General features: G+C 43.1%; 1 protein-coding gene across 5 annotated transcripts in view; it reads left to right on the top strand.

The window, feature by feature from the left end:
• LOC120530911 (ephrin type-B receptor 2) overlaps window positions 1–17,900 on the top strand; it is a 478,580-nt gene that overhangs the window by 343,987 nt on the left and 116,693 nt on the right. For all 5 annotated transcript variants that reach the window (XM_039755704.1, XM_039755705.1, XM_039755703.1 and 2 more), the window contains exons 4-5: window positions 6,384–6,539; window positions 10,425–10,760. In XM_039755704.1, coding sequence (XP_039611638.1) covers window positions 6,384–6,539; window positions 10,425–10,760 — 492 coding nt within the window. The remainder of the gene's footprint in view (window positions 1–6,383; window positions 6,540–10,424; window positions 10,761–17,900) is intronic.

The following is a 17,900-nucleotide window of genomic DNA, read 5'->3' as shown; positions in this document are numbered from 1 at the left end:
AATAATAAAAAAAAGAAGCAGGAAAAGACAAACTCTCCATTATTTGGGAAAATTTGGACCAAGGGATGATTAAACGAAAAACATGCAGATTGCTTGCCTTGAGGGCCTCAGACTCAACAGAGTATTCATTTTCACGTGCAGCATAAAAAACTACAACTTATACGTGGTAACAATGAAGCCTATTGTGGTGCCGTGCCTCTAGTAGGAGCTACCCGCGGTGGGTTGGCAGTCTTGTGCAGCTTGATGCCGAAGATGCAGAGAAAATGTGCCATGAGTGGAGGATGAGTTCCAGGTGGAGCACATCTAGGGGGCACCCCAAAAACATTTTGATAAAGAGTTTTAAGTGTTTAAGTTATTTAAGTTATCTTTTACTGAAGGGTAGTATATGGCATTAAGGTTGTTTGACTAACTGATGAGTGACTGACTGAGTGCTTTGCAAACCAATTTAGAGACTGAAAGTAAACATTTTTTTTCTGCTAGCCCTGTAGTAGAGGCCATTCCAGCCTACAGTGGATTCAGGGCAGTCCCAGCCAACACAGGGTGCAAGGCAGGAACAAATCCTGGGCAGGGCGCCAGCCCACCACAAGGCACACACTCACACACATCAAGCATACACTAGGGACAATTTGGGATCACGAATGCACCTAACCTGCATGTCTTTGGGCTGTGGGAGGAAACCGGAGAACTCGGAGAAAACCCACACAGACACGGGGAGAACATGCAAACTCCACGCTGTGAGGACCCGGGAAGCAAACCCGGGTCTCCTTACTGCAAGGCAGCAGTGCTAACACCTGCGCCATAGTGCCGCCCTTAATGACAACGTGAAAATGTGTTTTTAGAAACTTTGCCAAATTTGTTAAAAATCAAAAATTGAAATTTCTCATTCATATTATTATTAAGTCACTTAATTCAATACTTTGTACATAAGTGTTCTTATGTAAGTCTCCACAAACTTTGCACACCTAGATTTGGGCCATTTATCTCATACGTCTTGACAGATCCTCTCATGCTCTTTTAGACTGAATGAAAAACATCTGTAAACTGCCAACATGTTCTGTCTGGTTTATGTCTGGGCATTGGCTGAGCCCACTCAAGGAATGTCAGAAACTTGTCCCAAAGCCACTTCAGGGTTGTGTTGGCTGTATTCTTCAGGTCATTGTGCTCAAAGGTGAACTGTTGCCCCAGTCTGAGGTCCCATGCACTCTGGAGCAGGATTCTTTCAAACGCTTCTCTATATTTGGCTGCATTCATCCTTGAGGAGCACCCCATAGCATGATGATCTCACCACATGCAGGTGATGAGCAGTGCCAGGTCTTTGCCAAACATAGTGCTTGGAGTTCTGCCCAAAGAATTCAAGTTTTGTTTCATCAGTCCAGATAATCTTTTTCCTCATCTACTTATTGTCCTTTACATTGTCATATACTTATAACTCAAAATGGCTTCTATCTAGCCACTCTACCATAAATGTCTGATTGATGGGGTGCTGCCAAGATGGTCCTCCTTCTGACAGGTTCTCCCTTCTCAGAATAGATCTTCTGAAGCTCTGTTAAAATGGATAAAATGACCATTGAGTTGTTGGTCACCTCCCTGACTTAAGGCCCTTTTTGTCCGGTTACTCAGTTTGGCCAGACACCCAACTCTAGAAAGAATCCTGGTGCTTCCAAACTTCCTCCATTTCAGAAATATTGGGGCCACTGTGCTTCTGGGAACACTCTAAGCTTTTCAAATAGTTTTATAGCCTTGCCCAGATCTGTGCCTTACCACAGTCAGACCGCAGAGATTTCCCTTGGACTTGATGGCTTGGGTTTTGTCCTGATGTGCAGTGTGTGAATTGTGGCACCTTCAATACACAGGTGTGTGTGCCTTTCTAAACTATCCAGTCAGTTAAGTTTGCCAGAGGTGGACTCCAACCAAGTTCTCAAGGAGAATTAAAGCAAACAGGATGGAGCTGACCATAATCTGGAGTGATACAGCAAAGGGTCTGAATACTGACATGAATGAGAGATGTCAATTTTTGATTTTTAAGAAATTTGCAAACATTATGGCCTTTTGAATTTAGATTGATGGGTAAAATAGCAAACCTATCCATTTGTAATTAAATCTACAACACAGTAATGTGTGAAGAAAGTGAAGGGGTCTGAGTACTTTTTGAATCCACTGCATATTGAATGAATGGAGCAGAAATGTGCTTCACGTCAGCAAAATGAAGACAGCACTTGTTCTCCTATGAGCCCTTTGCCCATTGTGTACTCACCTGCCGTATATAAATCCAGTGAAATGTGACATCAATTCAGAAACATTGTCTGCAAAGAACAATTTTCACTTACCTAGTGCTAAGTGCCCCAGAGGCGCAGTAATATTCTCTCTCACCTCACCTTGCTATAGCAGACAACTAACGCTGACCCCCTGGGCCATACAGGCTCCGGTGGGCAGCCTGCTTTCCTTGATCTTGTAGGAGCTGTCAGAACTGAACAGGCTGCTCTTCACTTGTCATAACTAACGGACTGACATAGACAGCTAGACGTGTGCGATGAGTTGCTTCAACCTGTCCATCTGCAAGCATTCTCTGCTTTCTCGTTAATTGGCTGTTCTGGGAAAGATGTCTTAAAGTCGGATGCCCTGTGCTGAACATGTCCATGTTCTGGTACTTCAAGGTTTGTGAGCCTGACTATGATGTGTTCTCCATTGAGGCATAGGTTAATCATTTATATCGTATAGTGTCCATGTAATAAACAACATTGAGTAAGGAGCAAATTCAGTTGTTGTGCCTAAAATCCATTCATCACATTTTAAAATCTCACTTTAACATTACAGCCTTGGTGGATCCTGGAACTGATCCCATCAGCAGCAGGCACAAGATAGGAGCCATTCCTGAAAGGAGTTATAGTGTTTAACCGGACATACTATAGGCTGACCAACTGAAAGATTTCAGTTAACTTAGTATGTACATACCTGAGATGTGGGCAGAAGTCAGAATCTGAGCATAGAGATAACAACAATGTTCAAATTCCACATAGAAAACACCCCAGTTAGGAATCAACCTAGCAATGACAATACTACTCTCAACTACCATGCACCCCCATGAATAGCTAACCTTCTCACCACCACACCATTTAGTCCTGAACAGGGTTAAAACTATTAGTCATTAATTTAAACAAATTAAAGAGATATTATTATTGGCAGCATGGCGGTGAAGTAATTAGCAATACCCTGGTCACGCTTATCTCAGATGTTTGCATTTCTGTTTAACTCTACTATCCCAACATCACATCTCACTGGGCCCAGTAAGAATGAGGACAGATGTGAGTGAATGAGTGTGTCCTGTGCCAGACTGGCATCCCATTCAGGGTTGACTCAGGCTTTGCACTTAATGTTGCTGTCTATCTTTCTTGACCTTGACATATTATACTGTATGTATGGATTATTATTAACATAATCTTGAAACCTGCTTTATCAAATTCATGGGTGTGGAGGGCCTATGCCTAATCCAACAGCACTGGGCACAAAGCAGGATTCGGTGCATGACATGTTGCCAACCATTCTGCCAGACATAAAGACAGGTCAGTTTAATAAAGTGGCCAAAGATGAAGCACAGTCAGAAAACTGGCCGAAGTGCAGAGGCGGGAATACAAATGATCAAGTTGCAAAGCCAGAAAAGCCTGAATTAGCATAGGCTGCCCTAATCCATGTTCATAAAACAAGTAATGATTTACTTCAGGAGGTAGAAGTACATACATAACAAGTAAGAATAGTTGTGTCAAATATTTGAAGTGTGTACTTCAATTTAAATGTTTAAAATCTAAATATTCTCGATTGTAAAAAGACATTTGTCATTTTTGTCCCTCTGATGGAAGTCCACAGAGGGCTAGTTTCCTAGTAAGCATCAAAAATATCATATTTCTAATCACTGACCTAGAAATAAAAACGACTCTGCATATGCTTATGTTTGAGTTTTTAACTTTCTAGAACTGAGTCTTAGATGGTTTGGACCACTGGGAAAGAATCAAATATTAAACATATTGTCACATTCCTGATCAGTAACCTCACTATAACATAAAACAATACTCCACAGGCCTATATTACCGATCCCCGTTTTTTCAAAGTTTGGTGAAAAGGAGTAACTTTGACCCCTTATATCACATTAGGGGATGGACTTTTGGGGTCAGTTGATATGTTCTGCACATCATCTTTCTGTTCATTTCTGTTGAAGATACCTATTGGTTTACTCTTTATCGTAAGTGTGTCATTTCCTGCATAAAATATAGCTTAAAAATGAGGGGTTTTGGGGCCTAGTGGACAAAAATAGGGGGTAACCCCAAAAAGCTTGACGTCTTGCATAACTAGACATGAAGACAAGTTGAACAGTATATCATATGTGGGGGTTTTCTTATACTGGTTACTCCAGAGGCACAAGACAAATAAAACTGCGGTGATCTGGAAGCATTCATAAGTAATTCTTGTTAACACATAACGATAAATGAAACTGAAATTTAAAATCTTTAGCAAAAGGATCCTAAGCCGGAAACACTGAACACACAGAGCCTATGCACCATGAGGTTTGTATTGAATCCGTAATCTTGGCCAACCATAAAGTGCACTGTGCCTGGCTTTATACTCTCATGTGAATAATGTCAGGTACCATTACCACTGGGAGCTCGTTTAAAGCTACAGCAAACAAAAACTAATGAAAGAAAGCAATTCTCCAAACACCCAAACAGCAAAAAACAGTGCAGATATCAGTGCTGCAGAGAAGTGTTTTTTAAACTATGGGTGGTCACAGGTTATCTCTAATTGGGTCTCTCCAACTTGTGAATTACAATTCAAACGAATGAAAAGGTTACAAACAGTTTGCTGAAAGCCTTACGATGGGCTGCCATTTGCACTGCTGAAACAAGTTCCCGGACTTCGTTGATAAGTGGTGATTCTAACACAACCCAACCCAAATCACTGGATGACTGTCAGTGATTCTTCAGGAGGGGAAGGACATCATTAGGTAGCGGTGATTCTCCAAAGGGCATAAGGACAACAGTGTGTGGCAATGTTCCAAGGAGGAAGGACGATGTTTGGGGAAGCAACACGAAGATTGGCTGGAGTTACGTGTCGCAAATACACGCAATAGAAAAAATTGGGTTGCGACATAAAAAGTTTAAGAACTACTGCAGTAGAGCTTAAAAAATGTAAAACTAGACCAGTCCACTGCATGCACTCACACACACCGCCATACTCATACACATGGGGCACTAACCAGTATGCTACTGTGCCACTCATATTGTTATAATTATTATTATTACTGGGCTGTACTGTGGTGCAGTAGTTGACACGAACCTGGGTTCACTGTCTTTAGTAGATGAGATTTGCATTTTCTCTTCTCCCAAAGACATGCATGTTAGATAAACTGGTGTTGTCTACCATACACTGGCCTGGTGTTCCAGCCTAGGCTGGTCCCTGCCTTGTATGCAGCACAACAGGGATACATTCCATCTGTCTTTGACCCTGTAATGGAATAAGCAGGGGTACTAACCTGAGTCCAGTGTATCCAGGACATGGTCTTGGTAGTATCAACCCAAAGTAAGAGCCAGCCTTGGTCAGGTCGCTGGTCCATCACAGGACGTATTAGCTCAGTTCTTGGCCGGTTTAAATTTGTCAAATTACTCACTGTAACACATATCTAGGATGACGCTCACCTCTTCACACAGAAGACACGTAAACTCCTCTTCAGTTTATTTTAGGACTTTATGAGTGAGGAGTTCACATCTTCTTCTTCTTCTTCAGTATATTCCTGTTTCCTCCCACTATCCAATACTATGCATGTTGGCATGATTGCTGGTACAACTGCTCCAGTATTTGTCACAATAAGCACAGACGTGTGTCCTTTAATGGAGTGGTGTCTCATCCAGAGCATTTTTATCCTGCCTTGATAGCCTGCTGTTCTCCTATTCTATAATTATAATAATCTGAGTTTTGATAATGGAAAGATGAAAGGATAGATGTTTACTATAAATGAAAGAGTTAAAATTATTAAAAAGAAATCTGTTTGTTCATGAATGTAATAATAATTTTGAAGGAAGTGTGTAAAAGCCTTTATAGTGACCAGAGGGGCTTCTGGGACTCGGAGTTGGAAATGTCCCCAAGCCACTTCCTGCCATCTTGTTTAGCGACGACTGCTGCCAAGGGACAGCTTTTTCTTGACTCTCATGTAAGGCGGAACTGCCACTCTTTCCCAGGGTCATAAATATAAAATGAGTGCTGCTGCTGCTGCTGACTAACAGGTGCCTTGCTTTGCATTATGCATCATGTTCGCTGTTTTGTTTGCAAGCTCACGCAGATGAAAAACAAAAAGATGTAGCTTTGATTTTTTTTTGTTGTGTCTTCTTTGCCCTTAGCCTGCTCATCAGGGTCATTCAAGCCCACCCAAGGAGATGAGTCATGTGTCCACTGTCCAATCAATAGCCGGACCACATCAGAGGGAGCCACAAATTGTGTGTGCCGCAATGGGTACTATCGGACCGATTCTGATCCACTCGACATGCCATGCACAAGTAAGTGTCTGCTAGATTTTGCTTTTTTGTTTGTTTTTTTTTTTCCCCGTTCTCCATTGCTGCATGAATTAGGACAGAAGCACCAGAATTTGGGGCTTAAGATAAATCCTTATTAAGAAGAAGCCTTTAAACCACAGTGCATCCTACTGCTGGCTATTTTTGACCTCCTGGAGAAATGAGCACAAACCAGCGGAATCTTTGCTAATGAAACCAGCTTAACAAATCATCAGCCCAAGGCTGTTCTCAGAATAGTAATGGCATATAAAAGAGTCATTACTGGGAGGATGCCATTGTGTGTGCAGTGTTTGAGAACTTCCATGCACAGAACAGCTGTTATAGGCGCATACATAAAATAATAGAAAAATTACACTGTGCTGAGGGCTCCTAGATTCAGGCCCCAGCCTTGGATTTTAAGAGATCCCTTAGCCTCAAGCAATCTGTCATTATTCCCTTTGCCCAGTGAGATGCCCCAGCCACTTTTCAGTGTGTTACTGATTAACTTGTTCCATATTTGTGCTTAACTGACTTCTTCAGACTGCAGCCCTGGGGGGCAAAGCAACAAGAGAGAAGCATTGTGCTTAAAGGCTTGAGAGGTTTAGTTTGGCCAAGGAATCAGCCTCCCCATCCAAATCCTTCCATGTACCATAAAGTGGTTTGGCAAGCCTGAAACAGGGAGCCCCAAGAGGATGTCCCCGGTTTACGACATTTTCAGTCTGTCAGTATTGCCCCACCATTGATTCCTACCTGAAAAGCTCATCTATTTGGGAACAACACACGTCTGATCCAGAAGACTCCACAGCAGTGCCATATGCAGGGTGTGATCTTCAAAATGCATCTTTTTTTATTCCCACAGAGAGTAACTAATCTGAAAACAAGGCAAAATAAATAAAAACCACAGAAGTGGAAGAGAAAAAAGAAAAGACAAATTATATGTATGGAAAAACCCACCAAGCAGATGAAATTAATTAGTGTGATTAAATTATTAAGACCGCCATGCATGACTGCAGCTCTGAGTGTTTTTCATTACAAAAGAAAGGAAAAGAAGAATACTGTAGATTTGAACAGCCTGACACCAGGGCGGGCGACACAGAGGCACTCCAGGGGTCCTGGCTTACGTCCTGCACTGAGGCGCCTTCTGTATGTTGAGCTGCCATGTGGAAGCTAGGACTTCATACCCTGAGGTGGTTGGTTCAAATCCTCCCTCTGACATTGTGTGACCATGAGCAAGTCACATCACCTGCCAGAACTCCAACTAGAACACCAAAAGAAAATGTCACATAATACAGTGATGTGACCCTGAGCCCCATGCCTGCTCCTCATGAGCCTCATTCAGAAATCCAGCATGGCAGAGACAAACTGAATGACGAAGAAGAAATGGAGTCCTCACCTTTCATTGTGTTTAAAAATGACAGTGTGGCCTGTGACAGTCATGCAGTTGTCTGCCACTCCTGCTCACTCTCCAGGTAGCCTGGTTGTCTGCCCCGAGCCTTTGTGCTCCCTTTACCTCCTAGATATCTGTAATGGATACTTAAATAGCATAATCTTAGAGACGTGTCCAGGGTCAGGGGAAGGCGAACAGTACCATTGTGATGCTCCAACAACCCTAAGACCTGATCTTTGTTTTGAAGGGTAGGCACCCAAAGCTCTTCATGGATGGCCTGCCCAACACTAATCCTGTCAGCCCTCTACAGTGGATTCTATGGAGCCTTTTAGTACTTAGGGAGAATAAGAATGGCATCATGCCACCATCTCAAAATGGTTTGGTTTATCCTCTGTGTATGGCTCTCCATGCCAGTAGTCTAGATTCTTTTTCTTACAGTTACAGTTAAAGCTCATCTGCTTTGTACAATACGGCGCCTTTTTACTGCCGCTGCAGACCTTCTCTAGAACTTCCACACTGTCAGAGCAGTAAGACACTGTGCAGGGGGAGGGAGGCGGGCGGGTTCACAAAACCAAAAGTACAAACTGCGTTTGTCAGCTAATACTCAAACCGTGTTTAGTCATGCAAGGTGAGGAAATCATTGACCCACAGGGCTCCCACCAGGCAGCGATTTGAGCAGGAATGCAAACTGGCGTGTGCAGAATTTGTAACAGGCAACACGTTTCACTGGAGTGGCAATGAAGTGTCAGGGGCATATGGGCGACTGGGATACTTAAAAAGTGAAACGAGTTCCTCCATCTTTCTAAGTTACATGTCATTTATCGGGTATGGAGCCACAAAGCACATAGAACATGCCAGGAGTTAAAATTCCAAATGTGGTTCCAAAGCCTTTTTTTTGCCATCATTGCCTTTTTATACCATATTGTCCATGGTTGTTTTTTACTGTACTTTCTGTTGATTTCATTGCCTATAACATACAGAGCTCTCCCTAATGTTTGGGACAAAGACACATTTTCCTTGATTTAGCCCTCTGCTCCACAGTTTAAAATTACAAATCAAACAATTCAGAGGACTGTGGTGGGCTGGCGCCCTGCCCAGGGTTTGTTTCCTGCCTTGCGCCCTGTGTTGGCTGGGATTGGCTCCAGCAGACCCCCGTGACCCTGTGGTTAGGATATAGCGGGATGGATTATGGATGGATGGATGGATTCAGATGAGATTAAAGTGCACATTACAGACTTCCATTTAAGATAACTTCCTTCTAAATGGTGCCCCATTTCAGGGCACCGTTAACGTTTGGACATAGCAATGGTGGGTATATTAAAGCTACCTTGCACATATGTACTTAGACTTATAAAAATAAATGGCCTTTTTAGGCAATCCTATTGTTCAAACCATCTTTTACATAATTGATGATAACAATATGCTGTTGCTAGGTAATACCCCTTTGCGCTTGGTCAAAGAGAGAGAGAAATGTGTAGGGGCACACAGACTCCATCTTGGCATGGCACAATGGGTCCCTACCCTTTTGTATTAGGATAGGCCCAGGGACACCTCCATATATAATGGGGTCAGTTCATATCATAAAGCAAGTATCCACTGGCACAGTGCACAGCATTGCTGTGAATAGTCTTTGGCAGTGCGTCCACTGCTGCTAGGATAGGCTCTGGCATACTGCACTCTGCTGAAAGGTGAGACCCTGGCAGTGTACTGTTTCTGCTCTTAAGGCAGTATTTGATAGGACAGGGTCTAGCATTGTGTCTTTTGTTATTAGGAGTTATTCAGGCATCTACCCTTCAATGCCAAGGGTGGATTCTGGCTATATGCCCATTGGTGTTAGGATAGGCTTTGGCACTGTTCCCTTTATTCAAAGGATAGACTCTGGCTCTGTTCCCACTGTGGCTATGATAGGCTCTGTTGATTGATAGTCAGATAGGCTTTGGATGGGTGCTCTTTTTACCCTGGATAGGCCCCGGCATGGTGGCTTTTTTGTTGTTAGGGCAAACCCTGGCACTGTTCCCATTGTGCCGATTATAAACTCTGGCATTGTGACCTTGCCTGATCTGAAGTGTCTCAAGCAATGTGTTTTTATCTATTTGGATGTGTGTTTTTTGTTTTAAGATGGACTCTGGCACAGAGCCCTTCTTTCCCTTCTTGTTAGGACAGACCATGGCACTGTTCTCATTGTTTTTTGGGTAATCTCTGGTGATGTAGCTATTTCTCTTAGGATAGGCTCTGGCCCTGTGCCCGTTCCTGATGGGATGGGCTCTGCCATTGTGCTCTTTGTTCTCTGGATGCACGCTGGCAGTCGGCCTCCGTGCTGTTATTAAAGTCTTTGTTTTTACGGCTCCTCGTGTAGGAGAAGGCTCTGAAGCTGTCTTTTCCATCCACAATTGTCCATTACTGTAGCGATAAGCCCTGGCTCTGGGTCAAAGACATTTGAGGATTTGTGACACCTAACATTGGACTTGGAGATTAATGCAGTGTTGATTTATTTTCCTTTACAGCAATCCCTTCAGCACCTCAAAATGTCATCTCCAGCGTGAACGAGACCTCATTGATGTTGGAATGGTCTCCACCTAAGGAAGCAGGAGGACGTGAAGATGTGGTCTACAACATCATCTGTAAAAGCTGTGGAGCTGGGCGAGGGGCATGCACCCGCTGTGGAGACAACGTGCAGTTTGTGCCACGGCAACTGGGCCTCACCGAGCCTCGCGTCTATATCAGTGACTTGCTGGCACACACCCAGTACACCTTTGAAATCCAGGCCGTCAATGGAGTATCGGACCAGAGCCCCTACTCGCCACAGTTTAATGCTGTCAACATTACCACCAATCAGGCCGGTGAGTCTTACGGTGACGCGGGAAACAAGTCCTTCCCTCACCCCATCTATCTGCCATGCCTACGGGGTTGTATGGTGACAAAGTAGAAATGCTGTACTTGAGCACGTTTAGGGAATATTTCGACTTTACTTGAGTAAAACACTTTCTGTCTACTTTTACTTTGCTACATTTTCAAATGCAAATGGCTACTTTTACTCCTATATAATTTACTAGACACCTTCACTACTGCAATCTTAAACCAGAAAACAACAGGGCAACACAAAGATGCACAATATTTTGCACAGTCACTTTTCTAAAGTACAAGTTTCCTCCACTTTAGAAAAGCATTGGAGATAACTGAATCATCGACAGTAATTCCAAGTACACCTTGCTGCAGCCTGTCACATGGGGTGGGGCTGGATTTTTATGATGCACAATCCCAGTCTTAAATTATTTGCACAGGTAACGTTGACATGTTCAGACACTGTCCTCATAACAAACTGACGAATGGGGCGGGGCTGGACTTTCATGATGTGCAATCCCAGTCTTGCTTACATCCACATCTAATGCTGCTGTTTTCTGGGCATCGCCACTCCAAAGCAGGTTATGAATTACAGTAGTTGGAAAATCCCATGAAAAACCAAAAGGCCATTCCTTTGAATGTGAAACTAGAAGTGCTAAAGTCTAGGTGAAGTGCTTTATCAAACATTATTTAATATTGGGTAGTGTCTTATTAGGGCTTGCTTTGATGACTACTGTTAATATTAAAATAATTCTGTCAGATTTCAAATAGTTAAGTATTATTTGAACAAAAATGTGGGTCATTTTGGATTCCAAGGGACAATTAAAATGCTTTTCATATAAATAATTTGTAAGTAGGTATTCATGTTATAATTTCACTTTACCAAGGGGTTTTCAGGAATGGAGGTCTGAACTCTTCTCCTATGAGCGCCTTCACCATTGCATTACGATACGATCATTAAGGCTACGTCCACACAACTATGTTTTTGTGTAAAATGGTGTTTTTAAATGAAAATGATCTTGGTCCACATTTACTTTCAAGAACTATCGCCATTCCTCACTGAAATAACCAAAAATACATATCGCGTAGATGTCCGCCGCCATGTGAGATTTTTGAGCTCTTTCAAGACCCTCCCCAACAGTGCTGCATGCTGAAACACAATTGTCATGTCCGTCAGCGAGGTAACCGCAGGTTTGCAACCCCACTGAGGCAACTGCAAGTTCACAGCCTCCCCGCATAACACGTTTGTCACCTGATGGGTGATGTAGGGAACATTCTAACCCAACCACTGACCTGGCCCCATCCCTGCTCGTTTGCTGTGTCTGTGTGTATTGAAGTGGTCTTCTCTGAAGAAACACCCTGACTGTTCCTGTTTTGATTGGAATAAAGTTGGTTTTCTTGAAAGTTTTGGACTCAGCATCTTCTCTCAGGTGCAGGATAGTGACTTGTGCGTCACAGCCTACACTAAGCATGCAGGCGTCAGCAGAAAAATCCTTAAGGTGGCAGTAACGTCACCAAACAAAGGATTTATTGCAAAACTGTACCAAATGGTATCTTACTGACTTTGGCACAAGAATGCAGTATTCAGACTGTATAAAATGCAATTATAATGCATACAGGTAGGCAACACAAGAAAGCATCTCTTCTATTCCCACTATTTTTAAATATGTTTCTCTTCCATGAATGATGACCAGTTAGGGAATGAGACGTTGTGATGAGCAGGATCCAATCAGGGAAATGCTACATAATGAGTACAGACATATCAGTGTATGATTAGAGTCTGCATTTACGCCCATCAAATGCTTCAATGCTACATTCTTAGAAGTCTATGGCTCTGGGGAATGTTTTCAAAAGTCTCTGCTTTCAGGGTTTGAAAATGCCCTACCGCCATGCTTCCTACCCATCTACATTACCACTTACACAAGAGCTACCAGCCTTTTCCTTGTCATTGTCCACTTGCTTTGTTCTTCACCCACACCTCTCCTACCATTGATACTCTCCAGCTCTGCTTTGAATGCCCACTAGACTGCAGACGCCTCAAGTACTGTATTGATGGTGCCAATTTAATCCTTTTGCAATTGAATGGCTCACCAGGAGAGTATTATATTGAAATACTAGCTGTCTCCTGTGGCTCTGTCTGCATAGTAGTGAAACAGGACAAACTTTAAAAATCAATAAAAAAGTTTTAAAAAAATGTAATAATTTGTATTGAGAAGAATTTATATTGATAGCTTTCGTATCTTGATATACAATATTTTTGGTTTTGCTATCAGTGGCGAGAATGTAATTGTGATCTCTTTGCTAAAAGTGTAAAAAGTTGGCAAGGTATCTCCAGCCAAGTGGAAGGTAGGTACGCTCCAACGTCAAATACTGGCACTGTATCTGATCATGTTCAGCTCTGATGGGAGAGCGTCCCCCACGTAGGGAGAAGAGCACGTGGCCGTGATATCTCTGCCAATGAGCAGGTACCCTCTAAAACACACGTAGCTGTGATCTCTCTCTCAAAAACATCGGACGTATCTCTTTAACAATGATAATGTCTGCTGAACAAACAGGTATCGCTAGCTAAAAGGTGCGCTCCAACACGTGGTGAGAGGTACAATGACTCAAATGGAGGCTGGCGTGTAAGTGAGGAGGGCCCCGCCCGGCTCCCTACTTCTGAGGTCCCACTTCCCCCTCCCCTTGGCCCGCAGCCTCTCTCTTGGATTTGTGGAAATAAATCGATGCCACAACCGAACTATTACTCTTAGCACGATGAGAGAAGTCGCAAAATCAACCAGAGTGTTCAAGCAAATTATAGACAAAACCCGATCTAAATACTTTAAGTAGTTCTCTCGTTCGCTAGCTAAGCAGATGTAAAATACGCTGGCGTGTGAGTGAGGAGGGCCCGCCCCCCTGCCCTTGGCCTGCTGCATGTCTCTCTAATTTGCGCAAATAAATCGGTGCCGCAAGCAAACAATGATACATAGCGCAATGAATGAGGCCACAAAATCAACCGGAATGTTCAAGCAAATTATATAATAAAAAACGATCTAAATCCATTAAGTAATTCTCTCTTTAATAGCGGACAGACATACAGACAGACAGACATTGGATTTTATATATATAGAGATGTAATGATGACAAATTAGAAATTAAGAACTGGACTGAGTTACTTGTAATGTATTGGGAGAGAGTGATGGTGATGTCTGTAACTCAAAGTGACTTTTCAGTACTGGTGAAACACAACATGAAGCTCCTGATGTACAGTATGTATCATGGGAGCAGCTGGCAGTTCCACTTGTTAACACTCACACAGCTGTACTTATTGAATGTTTCCTATTTCATCTTTTTGTTTCTCAGTATCAAAGCACATAAAAGGAGGACACCATGCAGTGTCATTTTTATCTCATCTTTAAAATGCCACTTAATTGACGAGTCGCTCTCTTTCTGATCTTTGCTCCATGCGTGTTGTAAGCACATCAATAGTTATGTGTCTGATTCTGGATTCTACCCGGTTGTTACTTTTGAGCATTCACAGATTGTTGTTAGGTTGGGGAGGTGGATGAGGGTTGACAATTGCAAGACACACACACACACACACACACTCTCACATCACCACCCCCATCCTCTCTGCGTTTGGCTCTCGCACCACTTTACACAGAGACTGGGACCGCATTGTCTTGGGATTGTGAAAAGCAGCACCAGCAAACCTCCTTGGCTTTCTTTCACACGTCTGTTTCCCCTCTGTTTGCGCTGGCGAGTTTTTAAACAGCAGCGGTGCACATTGACAGTTGATAATGCCCTCTCTGACGGGCCCATTCACTAGATCAGCAGGGGAGGAGGTCCTAATTGGTGCTCGATTAAAGCTTGGACAGCTCTTCTTTTCTTTCTTTTCACCCCGCCTCCTCCACGATGGGGCCTGATGGGCTCCCCAATGTTCCTCGTTAGTCTTAGCAGCTGCAAGAAAGAAAAATGAACCAAAAACGTGGCCATTCAGATGTACCAAGTTAGACGCGCTTCTCTGCACTTTGTTTTTGTTGTGAGAAAACTGTAAATATCTGTTAATATGACAAAAAATTAACAATGGTGAAGTGTTCGGGGGGTATGCACAGGCAGGCAGCAAGGCTTGGTGTGGATACTTGGGTGCTGCTGACTCCACTCTACTTCTTATTAGCCTATATTGGAGGGCACAAAAAGTCGCAGCCAGAAACTCCTGAACAGGTGGTCTTAAAGAAAGGCTGCTCACCGTAAGCTCTGGGTCTGCTGCCTAGCACATTTAGATGAGACTGCAGCTTATGCTCACATTAGAACACAATATAATTGAAAAAGGTACATGCAGTGGCATATGTCTGCATATTTATACACAGTGTGCACCACATATACAAACTAAAAGGCAACTTTACCCAAAAGCAGTGGTGCCTGCCATCAAATGAAAACAGAAGACACATGCGCAAGAAAGACTGCAAAACTATTATCTATTAAATTAGAACAGGGCCACGCATAGGGGGCAGTTGTTTTGGGTATACCATCTATGCCAGTACCTGCAGCTAATTACCATGGCATATTCTTTGGGAATCATTTTAAGCATTGTTTAACCAGAATACCCAGAAAAATTCCATCACGAAGTGGAAAAATGTATAAAGAGTGAGTTATGAAATTTGGCAGTTTTGTCAGGTAGAATGGTTTAGAGATTAGGGCACCACGACGTTGCCAACTCATTCCTAGCCTCTCACTCAATATGGGATTCAGAGGAAGCCTGTGCTCCACTTGTAAAAATTAAAAATGTAAAACTTTGGTATATCTCCAGATTGAGTTACCTTTTGGTCAAGGTGTCTGGCAAATGCATTCAGCGGCCGCTTTATTAGGTCTTTCTGCTTGTTAATGTAAAAATTCTGTTCTTCCAGACACCTCATAGTGTGAGCCCAACCCATTATATCAATATTTACAGACATGGCATAGTGCAGTGTTTCTTAAATTATGAGTTGCGACCCATGTCAGCTTGTCGTGAACCACAACAGTTCTGAACGGGATCGGGTTGTGGAATACCTTGCAGTGGGTCACCGCAGGCATCTTAAGCAAACATCACTAAGAACTGCATCTGCGATTCTCTAAGGGACCATTACTCAGAACGACAATCTGTGGTAATTCTACAAGAGGGATCCCGGGACACCGGTTGGCAGCGATTCTCCAGGCGGAACTTTACAAGATGGATCCCCTGGATGACGACAAGACACAAAAAAGACAAAAATTGGGTCACAAAAAAAATATTGGCATAGTGGTTTAGTTGTTATTCAACCACAGTAATGGACATGTGACTTTGACCGTGGTGTAATTGTTGGTGTCAGACATGATGGATCCAGCATCTCAGACACAGCAGCCTTCCATTGCCTGCAGTCTCTACAGTTTACAGTGAATGGTACAATAAACAAGAAATATTCAGTGAAAACACCTTTTTCTGTGAGAGAACTCAAGGAGAATAATCAGACTCGTTCCAGCCAACAGAAAGGCCACAAATACTCAAACAACAGCTCCTTATAACAGTGGACTGCATCACTGAATAATGCATGTAGCAGATAAACTACAGCACCAACATAAGACCCAAACGGGTTCCACTCCTGTCAGCAAAGAATAGGGCATTGGGGTAATAATGGGCACATAATGACCAAAACTGAACAGCAAAAAAAAAAAAAACTAGAAACATACCATCAGACCTGGCAAAACATAAAACCCTGGGGATACTGTGCCTCGGGTGAAAGATACAGACTGGTGTTGGTACTCCAGCAGTGTGATGAATGTTGTCTTTGCACGCATTAGGCCACTTACCACCAGCTGACTAGGCAGGCAGGGTGGCATAGTGCTTAAGGCTTTGGATGGCAAACCCTGAGGTTGTGGGTTCAAATCCTGCCACTCCCAGTCACTTCACCTGCTTGTGCTCCAATATAAAAAACAAAAGAAATGTAAGCAGTTGTATCTCAAATATTGTAAGTCACCTTTGATAAAGGCATCAATAACTAAGTGTTCATCCATCCATCCATCCTCTTCCGCTTATCCGAGGTCGGGTCGCGGGGGCAGCAGCTTAAGCAGAGAGGCCCAGACTTCCCTCTCCCCGCCACTTCTTCCAGCTCTTCCGGGAGAATCCCAGGGCGTCCCCAGGCCAGCCGGGAGACATAGTCCCTCCAGCGTGTCCTGGGTCTTCCCCGGGGCCTCCTCCCGGTTGGACGTGCCCGGAACACCTCACTAGGGAGGCGTCCAGGAGGCATCCTGATCAGATGCCCGAGCCACCTCATCTGACTCCTCTATATATAAAATAGCAGTGGCCCTAGCTTTGGAACAGGACTCTTAATGTCAGCCGACTCTGATAAGGGTCCTGACACCATCACCCTCTGCTTCCAGTGTCTCAGCCAATTCTGCACCCAACTACACACAACACCCTGAACTCCCACTTCTTTTAGTTTGATGCCCAACCTCTCAGGTGGCACCTTATAAAATACTTTCTGAAATTCAGCATAAATAACATCTTTGTAAAACACGACCTCCCTCTTTTGAACCCATGCTGACTGTTCAGTAAAACTGTCTTTGCCATGCGTTGCTCAATTTTATCCTTAATAATTATTTCCATTCATTTTCCTGTGAGGCACATTAAGCTTACTTGCCTGTAGTTGCTTGGATCGGCACTGTCACCCTTTTTATATAACAGGATAATATTTTGTATTTTCCATTCCTTTAGAATTTCCCCAGTGCACAGTGACTTCCTAAAAATATGCGTCCAGGGTTTATATCTATACTCGCTAACCTCCTTAAGAACTCAAGAATAAATATTATCTGGTCCTGGTGATTTGTGTGATTTCAGCATATTTAATCTGAGCAGCACTTCTCCCTCTACAATTTCTTAATCCCTCAGTGCCTCCTTAGACGTCCCTTTTACTACTGGGATGTTATCCACTTCCTCACTAGTGAAGACCTCAGAAAAATATGAGCTTACAGCATCCGATATTTCACTGTCTGCATCTTTTAATTTTCCTTTACTCTTCCTGATGCACTTCACCTCCCCTTTGACTGTCCTTTTACTAGTAAAATATATAAAGAATCTCTTTGGGTCATCTTCCACCTTATCTGCTATATTCTCTCTCTCTGTCTTTTAGCCTCCCTAATATCCT

This window comes from Polypterus senegalus, chromosome 6 (genome assembly GCF_016835505.1).
Source record: "Polypterus senegalus isolate Bchr_013 chromosome 6, ASM1683550v1, whole genome shotgun sequence".
Classification (NCBI taxonomy): Eukaryota; Metazoa; Chordata; class Cladistia; order Polypteriformes; family Polypteridae; genus Polypterus; species Polypterus senegalus.
The sequence above is the reverse complement of the archived record's forward strand: the minus strand, read 5'-3'. Positions and strand labels throughout refer to the sequence as shown.